The sequence below is a fragment of the Schistocerca piceifrons genome, chromosome 2, assembly GCF_021461385.2.
Source record: "Schistocerca piceifrons isolate TAMUIC-IGC-003096 chromosome 2, iqSchPice1.1, whole genome shotgun sequence".
NCBI lineage: Eukaryota > Metazoa > Arthropoda > Insecta > Orthoptera > Acrididae > Schistocerca > Schistocerca piceifrons.
In genome coordinates, this window is record NC_060139.1 from 573,865,445 (window position 1) to 573,878,893 (window position 13,449).

At 36.6% G+C, this 13,449-nt stretch overlaps 1 protein-coding gene across 1 annotated transcript; it reads left to right on the forward strand.

The window, feature by feature from the left end:
* Positions 1–952: 952 nt before the first annotated feature.
* On the forward strand, positions 953–11,853 carry LOC124777285 (voltage-dependent anion-selective channel-like). The gene is made up of 7 exons (XM_047252630.1): positions 953–1,057; positions 1,450–1,651; positions 8,352–8,472; positions 8,546–8,664; positions 8,772–8,880; positions 9,425–9,633; positions 11,464–11,853. The coding sequence occupies exons 2-7, from the start codon at positions 1,453–1,455 to the stop codon at positions 11,553–11,555; spliced, it is 849 nt and encodes a 282-aa protein (XP_047108586.1). The 5' UTR covers positions 953–1,057; positions 1,450–1,452; the 3' UTR covers positions 11,556–11,853.
* The last annotated feature ends 1,596 nt before the right edge of the window (positions 11,854–13,449 follow it).

Here is a 13,449-nt window from a genome sequence, read left to right on the forward strand (position 1 = left end):
AAGAATTTAAATGCTTTTATATGTGATAACATAGTTGCAAATAAAAAATAGAATAAATATCACGCCATTTTTTTCGCTGTTGTCCAGTACAAGACACTTGTGATAACTAACACGATCCCAGCTTATGAGAAATCCTATCTAAATAATGCATACAAATTGTTGTGCTTATTACGTTATAAACACGAATTTCAGGACAAAATTGCTTGTTTAAGTCGACACTTGTACATTCGGAGCGTCCGGAAAAACGTTTGATAGTTCATATATAGGGAAATTTATAATTGCCTTTTCAGTCTAATATTTTTAGTTTCTTAGAAAAAACAAACATGATTCGTTGCAAGTATCTCTCTCTCCCAGCACTGCACAGCCAGACAAAGTAAAAATAAGATTAATATTTTCGAGTCTGCTAAACACGTTTACGCTCATTTTGAGTTAAGTATTTTGATACGTAATTTGCAAGAAAGGTGAAAATAAAGAATATCAAAACGTGCTGGCACAATCAGAGAAGTCACAGCATTAAGCAAGCTATGTCTTAAACTCCAAACGAAACATGCATGCTCATACTGAAGGAAAGTGAAAAGAAGACAATTTAACAGTGTGAGTAATATATATAAATAAGTACACGATCAGGAACTTTTCTAGTGTTACCCCGTAACAAAATGTTACTTTACTTTAAGCGTATGGTATACTAATTTGTAAGTAGCAGTTATAGATACTAAAGACGCTTAATTTTCCCGCCACATAATCATTCTACACACGCAAAAAATGGCGTCATGTAATCTCTCCCAGGTCAACTTTGGGGTAGAGGCTACGAAAAGCTACGTTTTTCAATATCAGTTTAATTTAATAGGTTCTGCATCACATTATAATTAATTAAAATTAATTAACTCTTTTTTTACATATTTTGTCCTTCGAAGATATTTATTTGTAATTAGTACTCTCGACATCACTTGCTTTTCAGAATACTTGCGCAGTGCACTTCCCTTTCCCCAAGTTCACGGTGGTGCTCTGCCTGTGGATAGAAGTTTCTAATTGTGTAACTGAATTATTTATAATAGTCGTAAGTACACATTATTCGTATACTGGCACTCTCAGATACTGTCTTAATTTTCAACTGTGGACTAACGTTTTATTGCAGTGCAACGACTTGTATCAGTTGCGGTGTGGCGTGACCTACCGGTATAGCCTTTTCATCTCATTACTTGAACAGTGCTAAAATATTAGGAAATAAACACAGAAAAGGCTTTTCTGTCTACTTGACAAACTCATTAGACATAAATGTTAAATAAATTTTCATACATGTGTAATCTTTAACGGCCACGAGGGCCGCGCTAGCTAACGTTTGCTTTTGAACTTGTGACGATTACAACATTTGATCACGCTAATCAGTAATTGTATATGAGCTTATGGAGCAGACCAAACTTTTGCATTAAAAAAATGTTTGTTTCGCAGATAATGGCACCACCATCCTACTCCGATTTGGGTAAAGACGCTCGCAACGTGTTTGGAAAGGGTTATCATTTCGGCTTAATTAAGCTTGATTGTAAAACAAAGTCAGCCTCTGGAGTTGAATTCTCAATGGGAGGTTTTTCCAATCAAGATACAGGAAAACTGTTCGGTTCATTGGAAACTAAGTACGGAATCAAAGAGTATGGTAAGTGTAACGTCTACTTGCAATTCTTAGTTTTGGCAGTAACAAGACGAATACAGTATACGACTGAATTTTTCCATCATAGAGTTCCCATACTTACCAAGAATTTTATGCTGCTCTTACAATACCATAAAGTTGTCAGATACAGCTTGTTCGCTGTGATTTGCATGCATGAAATTACGTAGTTATGTTCAGTGTTGGGTTTGCAGAAGAACTGCATTTATATTAACTGTTGACCCACGATTAAAAAATGTTCTATACTAAACGACGGTTATTTGGGTGAACTAAATTTGGAACGTCAGAATATTTAGTCTCATGAGTTTTGTTGCATGTCAGAATGGTGAAGAAACTAGGAAAAACAGCAATTGCTTCTGATTGTAACATACTAATCGAAAGTATGTTGATGCCTTAGTCTACAGCGGTGTCTTTACAATGTGCAACTTGAAACACAATTGTACCCTGTCAAGCTGTCAGTGTCACTATGCAAGCTAAATAATGGGCACTTAGGTAATGTAAGAGAGTGCATTGTGAGTGTACATATGCCTCAGCTCTTAAGTTTAGTTTCTTTGGAGATTGAATAATTTTAGATTTTCTGTGCTTGCTTGCATCCTCCGATTATTACGGTACTGTACTGTTCTGTATTACCTATTAATGAGTTTTTCATTTTACTGTGCCATAATCAAAACATTTGTGCTGTGAAGAGTGCTGTATTTGTTGATCAACTGTAGGCACTGCCTTCCTGTCACATTTTACCTGTAGACACCTGAGCACAAGGCTAGGTACGAAGGCAGCAAATAAGTACTGAGCTTGCTCACTCAACATCACCCTCTAAAACTTATAATGGTTGTGGGCATTTCCATTTGGTTTGAATTGTGTATATGCTGAACAGGAATAGAAAACTGTGCTACCTGTGAAAATCTGCCGTACTTACAGGATGGATTATGCTATCCTTTTTGACACAGTAATTTTGTGATTGACATTTCAGTGAGTCGATTAGTAGGTTCCAGCTGTCACCCACTTGTGGCTGTTCATGAAGTGTCATATTCTGCATTGCAAGCACACGCAAAACCTTGTCAAATGCGGATGGCTACATGTCGGCAGCACTGCTACCAGCACCTGTCAACAATTATTAAATCTGTTATTTGGTTTAGTTTGACTTTGAGTACTTCCGCCATTTGGTCTTGGTTGATGTATTTGTAACACACACTCGCTCTCTCTTCTCCCCCCCCCCCTTTTTATTAACTTTATTGACCACATGAGTTGTTAAACCTTCTTTCTCATTGATGGCTGTACTGTTTGGCTCTTGAGATCCACCCAGTTCCGTTTCATTCTTTCCAGTTGTAATTTTCTCAATTTGATTTGAGTCTCAATAGTATCATTTCTGCTGAAAATTTGTAAGTCTTTAAGAATATAAATTTCATCTGGTTTTCTGGATCTGTTGTGAAGTGAAGTTGCTTTAAGAGCTTGCTGAATTTCTCAGATAAATTGTCCTTTCTTCTAAGATTTCTCATTAAAAGTTGTAAAATCCTGTTTCCTTGCATTTGTAAGATATGGGAAAATAGTTATTTTCTACATTACATTGATGATTGGGTCAGTCTCCATGGAGAGTTTAATTGCCAGTCTTAAAGATGTAATCAGGTGCTACATTGTACAGCAGTGGGATAATATATTTACTTGGTACATGGTTTGCTGTGACATTTAGTGTACATATGTCAGGTCTGAGTAATGATGCAAAGCTGTCATAATCCTGTGAGTAACAGAAAGGAAGAATCTGAAGTGAATGGTTGGTTGAGCCCATAGACATGATGCCATCTTTAACTATTGACTTAGCGTGCAACATCATGTGTGTCAAACAGTGCACTGCTAATATAAAGGTCTGCTATAAATGAGTCATTTGTTTTCTGAGTTCTATATTTTCCCAAGTATTAAATGTACAAATGTGATTCATAAGTGAATAGAATTGCTAATTCAGTGTTTAAATTGTGGCCAACAATGGGCATTAAGAGTGCAGTGCAGTGACAAAATACCAATAAAACAAAGTTTTATGTGTTGGAATATGTGAGATGTTTCTGCTGCTACAGTGCAGCATGCATTCAAAAGGAATTACAGAAAAAAACACCATGTAAATAGAGCATTGTTTTTGTATCAACAGTTTACACACGCAGATTGTCTCTGTAAACAGAAAAGTATGGGACATTTTGCAACATTGGTTCTATTTCAAACTGTACAGTTTGCAGCTTATGCTAAAATTAAAACAAAGATTATGGGTATGCCTTCACTTTTCCATCACAATGTAGTATGTGCATGGGGGCACTGAACTGTCTCATTAAATTGTAGTGCATGAATGAGGTTTGCTGAACGTTAATGCTTTCTGTCCAGTGTTGCAGAAGAAGCTGTATGAACTATGGACTGTTTTCCTCCTGTCAAAGACTGTGATGGGCTACCTCTTACCTCGGTAAGATTTCATCTTCCAACAATACAGGACACACCCTTATTTGAGCATTGATATTCATTACTTCCTAAATGTTCTTCCTCATCGTTGGATTGGGCGAAGTGGTGAAGATGTTGTGGCCCTGTTCCCTTTTTTTCCCCCCCAACTCACCTGTCGTAATGCGTTGTGGTTTTTTCTCATTTTGGGAATAGATAAGGATTGTGTGTACATGAGTACTCCTGCAACCAAGAACACTGGAACTCCGCAGAGAACACATCAGTGCTCCTCTGATGACCATTTACAGGCTGTTGTTAACTAAGGCATGGAACTAACTTTTGCTTGGACATGTCATGTGACTTGAGGATCACTAGTGGAACATTTGTAGAGTGCAAAATGCAAACTTGGTGAGTGTTTTCCTCGGTCATATTTGTACTTGTATTAATATGCGTGATATAGGGCTTTGAAATTGGATTAATAATTTGTGGTAGACTGTGATGTCATGAGAATAGCAATAGTTTTGCTATAGCACATACTTTACATGTATTCAGGTTTAGTGAGTGGTTAATGTCTGGTGTATTCGTAAATGTCAGTTTTGATTGTATAGACTAGGCAGAGAAAGTTGCCAGTTTCAGCTTATTGCCATCATCAGATCACCATTCTGATATTTGTTGCAGATCATGTCTTCAGTGATTGATGATGGCAGCAAGCTGAAACTGGTCATTGTGAACTTAATAGTATACATTATCATTTTTATAAATGCCTGCCTTGGTCTTAAATTGAGAAGTCTGCCATTTTGCTATCAAGGGTCAAAACAGATGGCTGGTATTGATAGTTCCAGCATTTATGTAGGTATTGGGAGATAATTAATTGTACAATGTAATCCTAGTTTCGAGTTGTAGTTAGTGACCCCGTGATGGTGCCCCAATTTTGAACAAAACCTCACTTTATTTTACTGTACTTGTAATGTGGATAACTGTTCTGATGCATTTCAGAATGCTTTTTCCTAAGACATTAGTCTGATGTAAAATGCCTAAGCTTGTTGTATCTCTCCCATTTGATAGTTAACTCAGTTGTTTGAAAGTTGATTACTTCAGTGCCTAAAAGAAAAGGACTTTTTGATATTATTAATATGAACATGAGAGCAGTCTTAGCTTTAAAAGTCTGAAATGAATTCTCATGTCATTAAATCTAGTATATCAAACAAATTAGGAAATGAAGCTAGAAAATATTCACAAAAGTTACATTTATTCATACATCAGTAACATTAGGTTAATACTGAAAATTAAAAATCTTAATGAAGGTTAAATAAACAATAAAGTCCTCAAATTGGTTGGTAAAACTTTAAACAGCTTAAGTCTGAAATATGAGAATCCTAGTGGTCTTTAGTTTGACACATTGAGTGGACTGCAGAATTCACAACTTAGATGCATGTTGATGTTGAACCACAATAAGTTTTGAGTTGGTTCCAACTTCTAGAGATAATCTTTCCTACCTTTTTCCTCTTCTAGCATTGAAAATGCTATTTCCTTCTTTTTGACAGTTGCATACTGTTCTGTAGATGAAATGTAGACGAACATACCTACGCATTGCATGGCCGCATTTTCTCAGTCTCAGCAATCGCTTTATACTCCTCCAGTGGTGTGTAATAACAGCAAACCTTGACAGGTCTTTGTCTGTAAGTTAGTAGTGGACTGCTGTGACTACATTGTGCAACCAGGAAATGTGTTTTGGGTAGTGGGTGGTTGCTGGAGCTATGTTTATCTTGTGCTTAGTTTTGGAATGAGTGCTTTTTGTAGTTAAACAAGAGCTGTATGATGAACTGATGGAGGAAAGATGGGGGACTTTGTGTTGGCAATTTTCTAGAAAGGTTCACTACTGCCATGACTGCAAAGCAGCAGTGAAACTTCCACTGTGCTAAAGAAAAATTGATGTACTATGAATAATCTGGCAGCCAAACAAACCCAAATTACGTAGTGCTTGCTAAAGTCAATGTTTCCAATAATAGACAATGGTTTTCTGCCCATCTCATAAATATAAGCTATTGAGAAATAACAGTATATATAATAAATCATTTTGGAATTGCTATCACAATGACAGAAAATAAACAAATGCACAATAATGTATGTATAATCGTAAAGAAGCACACGCTTTTGATAACGGAGTAAAGAAATGCAGAAAATAAGCATTTGATGATGACCGATATCTTGAAAACAATATGGCACATAGTTTACAAAATAAGTAATAACTTCTCACTCTGTCTTAAAAAGATAATGATGCAAAAGTTGACCAATATTTATAGCTTTTCACTCAAGATCTCCGGCAACAATGGTGCACATCCAGCCAGCTTCCTATCGTCCCTGTAGTTGGAATCAGGGCCAAACCCATTTTCTTGATTGTATCACAAACACAGATTGAATGAATGTCTTCACCCACAGTTTTGTACAAGAATATGCTTAGAGCCATAACAGTATATACCTTTTCTAACAGGACTTTGTGTTTGTCTACCACTTTGTAACAGAGCGCCATGCTTTTCAGCACAGCTTTCAGTAGTATTTCTAATTGCTGAAAAGTTCACTTTCCAATAACAATGCTATGCCAGCGAGTTGAACCAGTTTTGAGAGAATCTGTCAGTGATGGGTTGAGGCTGCTTTTTCTTATTTCCAGGAGTTACTTGGTTTATGTTATCTGATAAAGGCATCCCAGAATTTTTACAACTCACGTCTACATCTTTCAACTTTTGCAGTAATATCCCATGCTTACCACTGTTCTTGCACTAACTCCAAGAACTTTAGATGTTCGTTCCACAACTTTATCAGCAGGAACTTACAGCTGTCCATTAGTATTATTTCTGCTGCTCATGTAGACAAACATACCTATGCCATTGCATAAGCCACAGTGAAACAAAGCAGAGCGCAACGCAAACACGGGGGCGAAACGATCACAATGCATGTTGTTTATGTTCACACCAAACAAAGCCAGCAATGTGGAAGCTGTGACATCACGACTGGCAGCGGTTACCAGGGTGAGATTGGTTCATATCCCACATCCAGTGCCTCATGCTTCTTGTTCTTCACTTATCAACCTGTTTCACTGCAAACTTGAAACCCATATGTCACGTGCAAAGTTTTCAGCAGCCTGGGTATAGTGTTAGTAGCATCACAGAACAAAAGAACAGTTGCTTGTCTCTTGTGGACATCTGAGACTTGTAAAAGTTTGTTGGTGTGATTTATTTTCAGTGCAACTCTGTTGTTGTTACAAATGAACGTGCTTAAGACTTGATGTAGAGTATACTCACCATGTTGGTTATGATCTTTTAACTACCTTAATAACTTCAGTGTTTTCACAGTCTGTGAAGATGAGTTATTGATGTCAAGATGACACAAACAGGAAAGAGTTTCTTAAAACAGCATTTCACTAATGATGCTTGTTTGTTCAGTTCAGTGTCACAATGAAACATAACTGCAGGTGTCATAATGATTCCACTGTTAGTAAGAGCTTCTCTTCATTCCTAAGTCTGACAATAAAATTTTGACATCTCATTTTGTCATTAATCTCATTTACTTGTACTCTTCTGCCATAAAGTTTGTGTTCGGAGGACTGTGATAGTTTCTGTTGATTAGCGTGAATTTTAGTTTCTGTAGTGGTCAGTGTTAAGCACTATTATACTTCATGGCAGGCAGCTTACAAGACAATTTGCAGTATACTGTTGTCATTCCTGTATGCTGGAGAAATTGTACAGCTGACACCAAATATGTCGAAGATAGTTCACCATCTTCTAATTACACACTGCTGCAACATTGGTTCATTTTATTGAACTTTGTTGTTTCCTTGTGTTGCTGAAAGGGGACATTAGTTTCATTGGTTGTGCTGCAGTATTTGTGGGTTGCTTGTGTAACAGTGAACAAGTGGTTTTGTAACTAAACTGTCATTATACATTTCTGCGTAAAAAAAGTTTATAGTTAAATGCAACCTGTTTTAAGTGTGAACAATCAGCCGTTCCATTGAGGAAAATAACATGAAGTAATATTAAAAACAAGGTTGTAATTAGTTTCCTGCTGTTAAATTTTGGAGGAGGAGCAGAGGCAAGGTCAAAGAATTATAACTAAAAAAGTTCTTGAATTCATCATAGCTGTTGTAACGTAATAGGAAACCCTTGTGAAGATTTATCTTGATGCGATAAAAGAATAAGAAAGATGTACACAAATTAAGCCATCATATATGCCTCAGTTGATGTATTGTGAATTAATAAATGATTAACTTCGTGCTTTCCAGGACTGGTATTTTCTGAGAAATGGAACACAGATAATACATTGGGCATGGAAGTGAGTGTTGACAATTACCTTGCCAAAGGACTGAAAATTTCATTGGACTCAACATTTGCACCACAAACTGGGTAAGGAAAGCTTTTTTAAAGCTAACATCATAGTGTATTGTTGCACTTTGTCATACTTCTGTTTTTGTTTCAGGAGCAAGTCAGGCTGCCTAAAAACTGAATTTAAGAACGATATGTGTGCAGTTAACATGGACGTTGATTTGATTTTGGCAGGTCCTAATGTTAAAGTAGCAACTGTTCTTGGTTATAATGGTAAGAGTTTGATAAAGTACCTTGTATTGCATAAAAGAAAGTTAATGAAATTAGTCATTTATATTTTGAATATTTCATTATATCACAGCTAACTTTTAAATTTTCAGGATGGCTAGTAGGTTACCAGACTGCCTTTGACAGTCAGAAATCCAAACTAACTAAAAACAATATTTCCCTTGGATACTCGGCTAGTGATTTCATTCTCCATACCAATGTGTAAGTACTTGAGCTATAAGCTAATAATATAAAAGTAGAGGGAATTGCCTGTTTTTGAAACAGGATAACACTTAGTGTTGGTCACAGAACTTGACCTTCTGGTAATTTTTGCCTTAATTTTTTGATAAATAAATGTAGTCAGTCATCAGTGTGCTCTATTCACAGTGGCTTTTAGGCTGATGGTATGTGTGATCCAGTGCTCCCAGAGAGGTGTTTTAATGTATGATTCAACTGTCGTGTAATTGTAACATTGTTTGCATATAACAAAATTTCTTCCTCTTGCGCTACTGTAAAGATTGGGGGATAACAGAACACCAAAAAAATGCAAGGGGGAAGCATGCTGCCGTGTTGATCGGATTGTCATTTTTGGAACATTGAAACAATTCTTTGGCTTACTGGTAGGCACATTATAGGCATTGTGGTTTACTTCCCAGAACAGGTGAAATATTTGTTGTATGTAGTAGTAAGCACATTGTGAAAAAAGCTCTTGGAATGCATTGTAATATTTTTAAAGCACTGTTATTGATAAATCTTCAATTTACAGGAATGATGGGCAGGAATTTGGTGGATCGATTTATCAGAAAGTGAACTCCCAGCTAGAAGCGGGAGCCCAACTAGCGTGGTTTGCAGGCACAAATGAAACCAATTTTGGAATTGGATGCAAATATTCTATTGACAGAGAATCCTCTATTAGAGCAAAAGTTAATAATGCCAGCCAGATAGGGATAGGTTACTCACAGAAAATCCGTGAAGGTAAGTGTTAAAATTGCCGTGATTTTGCAAGTAGCAATGACTAATATGTGTGTTCATTGGGGGGGGGGGGGGGGAGGGGATTCTTGTCATATCAATGAAATTGACAGATCTAAATTAAGCTAAACAAAATGAGGCAGGATAATCATTCCAGGCATTAGCATACTGTAAGGAACTGAGAGGCGTGTAAGATTAAAAGCTTCATAGGAATTTCTCCCTGATTAGTTCGGAAATGAGGAAAATGTAGGGTGGTGATGATAATTTCTGATAAAAATAAAAAATTTTTTGGAAGGTGGAGTGTGAATTGAAATAAACAAATACAGTGAGAAGTGGATGGTACTGTAAAGATGACATTTCCTTTGGAGAAGCAAAGCAAAGTGCTGAAATGCTGAGTTGTACATTGTACTGTAAAATACATGTTTGTTTCAACTTGTAGAATCTTCTCTCTACTGTAATTTTGTTCTCTCTTTTTAACATGTAAAAGTGCAACAAATCGTAGCTGGTATTGGCTGTGTAACCGCTGCTGTACACTCTTGCCCAGAATTGGGAGACTTGTGGCAGCTATAAAACTTATTGCTGGTTCATATTGTGGTAAAAACGATGTATATGAAATTTTATTGGGGATTGTAAGAAAGGTAAAAACTTCCATCCCTGGCAACTTTATTACAATTCAGGGTTAATAAGCAGCAACAGTTTGGGAGTGGACTTGTACATGCTGACAGGCAGAATGGTGTAGCAGGAAAATGTATTGGAAAATTTCATTTGATTACATTGTACATTCAGTGTAGAATCTTCAATTTTTCTCCACAGGTGGGTAGTTCAGTTGTTTGCCTATGTTGAAAGGTTTTGTAGTTCATACAAAGTGTTAACTGTATGCACAGCTTTTCAGAGCAACATTCTCATGTAACATAAAAAGTGCTTTCCTAGTGAATACAGACAAGTGCTTTTCTTTCATGAAGACTTGATTGATTAAATAAGGGTGATGTGCTCATGAGAAAAGTGTTTAATACAGTAAACCATACAATAAATTTGTGAAAAGTGTACACATGTCTAACAGAATGCAGAGTGCAAAATTTTTGTGCAAATTGCTTGCACCCCTGGATTACACTAGTGCTTACAAATTGGGCACTAGTTCGCACAGGGGTTAGATGAACATTTGATGGATGTCAGTGACATAACAGTAAACAGTTGTTGTCACATCGCTACAATCATACAGTGCAATGAGCCATGTCACCCATGGAAGCTGAGGCATTTCTGAATTTGGTTAGGTGATTACAATTTTGTAAATGAATGTCAGAACTTAATGCAGTGATATTAATGTTAGCTCTGAGTTTGTTGTGTTTTCCAGATCTGAAATTTGTGTGTTGGTTTTTACTTAACTGCGTATCAAATTTTTATGATACGCAACTAGGAAATATGTAGTTGCAACAGTATTAGAGAAGAAAAGTTGCTACTCACCATATAGTGGATATGCTGAGTCACATAGGAACAACAAAAAGATTCACACAATTATAGCTTTCAGCAGTTAAGGCCTTTAACACACACACACACACACACACACACACACACACACACACACTACTTTGTGTGCGTGCACGTGTTTGTGTGTCTATTGTTGACAAAGGCTTTAATGGCCGAAAGCTATAATTGTGTGAATCTTTTTGTTGTGCATATCACAACTCTGCGTATCCGCTATACAGTGAGTAGCAACTTTCCTTCTCTAATATTGTTACAATCCATTCTGAATTTTCCATTGTTTGAAATATGTAGTTGTTAAATTGTTATGTAAATGAGTGTTCGTGTATTGTGTGTAACCAATTTTCTTGTATCCAGGTATTACAGTTAGTTTGTCAGCGCTAATTGACGGCAAGAATTTCAACCAGGGTGGACACAAGATAGGTGTAGCTCTCGAGATGGAGGCCTAGAAGTGTCACAGAAAGTACAGTGATAACATGGTGAAGCTTGAAGAAAAGTGTTATTGGTAGAAGTATGCCGGTGATGGAATGGACTGCACATGGAATATGTGCCCAGACTTTGTTCACATTTTACCAGCATTATTTATTTTTACAGCTAGCAGCACAAAATTGTGCTTCGTGATCCTTTGAATAATTATACAGCATGGTGAAACAAAACTTGAGGATGTTAATATTTTAGATGTCACTATTGGAGACACCTATGTATTTACTGTATTGTTGGCTGAATTAAAACATAATTGTATAAGAACTACTGTACAGTATAAGTGCTGAAATTTTCTTCAAGCCTCACATTTGTAAATTACAAAATGAAACCATTTTTGAAGGTGCAATGAACTGACAGTGTGTAAACCTGGATTTATTCTACCCGTAATTCACAAATTTTATCCACAAGACCTTAGTATTATTTTGAAACATCTGCTTCACACGGTAAATTGGTGCTTTTCATATTGAAATTTGCACATTTCATTTTAGCATCTTGCTTAATTAATAGCAGTGTGGAGTATAGTTTTCCCAAAAAGACTTTTGCCTGTGTAATGCAATTTGTACATGTTGTGTTGGAGGTCATAGAAATGAATTTTGTAGATAATTGTTTAAGAATAAAGGTGGATGTCCACTTCAGTAGAATAAAAGCTTTTTACTTAAAAACATCAGGTCTGAACTGTAGGATCTTTGAAATTCTTCAAAAGTCAGTTGTAGCACATGGAAAACCTTGAAGAGATGTCTGCTATACAAGAAGAGTTGGCACTGTCAAATATTCTGTACATTAAAACAATTTGTTGACACCATGGGGGGGGGGGGGGGGGGCAGTGGGCAGTTAAAACACCAAAATGGCGACCTAATTTTAGTTACGTATTAAAAGGTCAGTAAAAGTAGCTTATTCTAGTCAACAACATTTTGAATAGAAAGTTGGCAATTTATCAGGCATAAATGCAAAAATTGTGGCAGCTACTTCATGGGGTGTTGAACTGTATTACTAACAGTCAGCATAAAAAGCAAGTATGTCTTCTTTGTATTTCTGGTGTTAAAAAATGTTAGTTTGCAAACTTTTCACTTTAATGCTGCAAGTGCAACAATTGCAACCCAACTAATCTGCTGGTTATGAAGGTGTAGGTGATATTGAGGAGCCTGGGACACTGTAAAACGTACTGAAGTAATATTTGCGCAAAGAAAGTTGACGCTGAGTGCGGTGCCTGATGGCAGTGATTTTAAATGGGAAATGCCTTTACATTGGCTCTCATTAGCCATTACGCCAAGTGGCAATTTGCTTGCGTGTGTATTACAGTGCAGCATTGCAAAGTTCACCCAGTAAACATATGTATTATTGTTACTGTTTGTATTGTGATAATTGCAACCAGTGTTTAATTCCAGATACCTGTAGGTACCGACATAATGGACTATTTACTGAGAGATCATCTTGCAAAGTAGGAGTTTAACACTATCAGTGACTGAAATAATAGTTATAAAGACCAGTGGTTGTTAAATGAAATTTCTTGAACAGTAAATATTAGTTTTTATTTTAGGTCATTTCCGTGAATTGTGTTTGACTCCTATTCTAAATAGTAAATCAGTTCCAATGTTGATACTCCACAATCGGTTGTAAGTGTTGCTCTTTTAATTTTCTAAATAATATTGCTAAAAAGCCCGATAGTTTCCAATGCATGAAACCAGAAGTGCCGAAAGATCCTTGGATCATGAGGACAGTGTATTCAACAAAGACCTGACGGGCTTCTGGAGGTAAGTGGCATCAGGTGTTACACGCACATAGAGCAATTCCTGTAAACTATGGACTGATGGTTTTTCATTGTGGAGCTGTTGTCCAATAGTTCATAGTTCCATTGGCTTC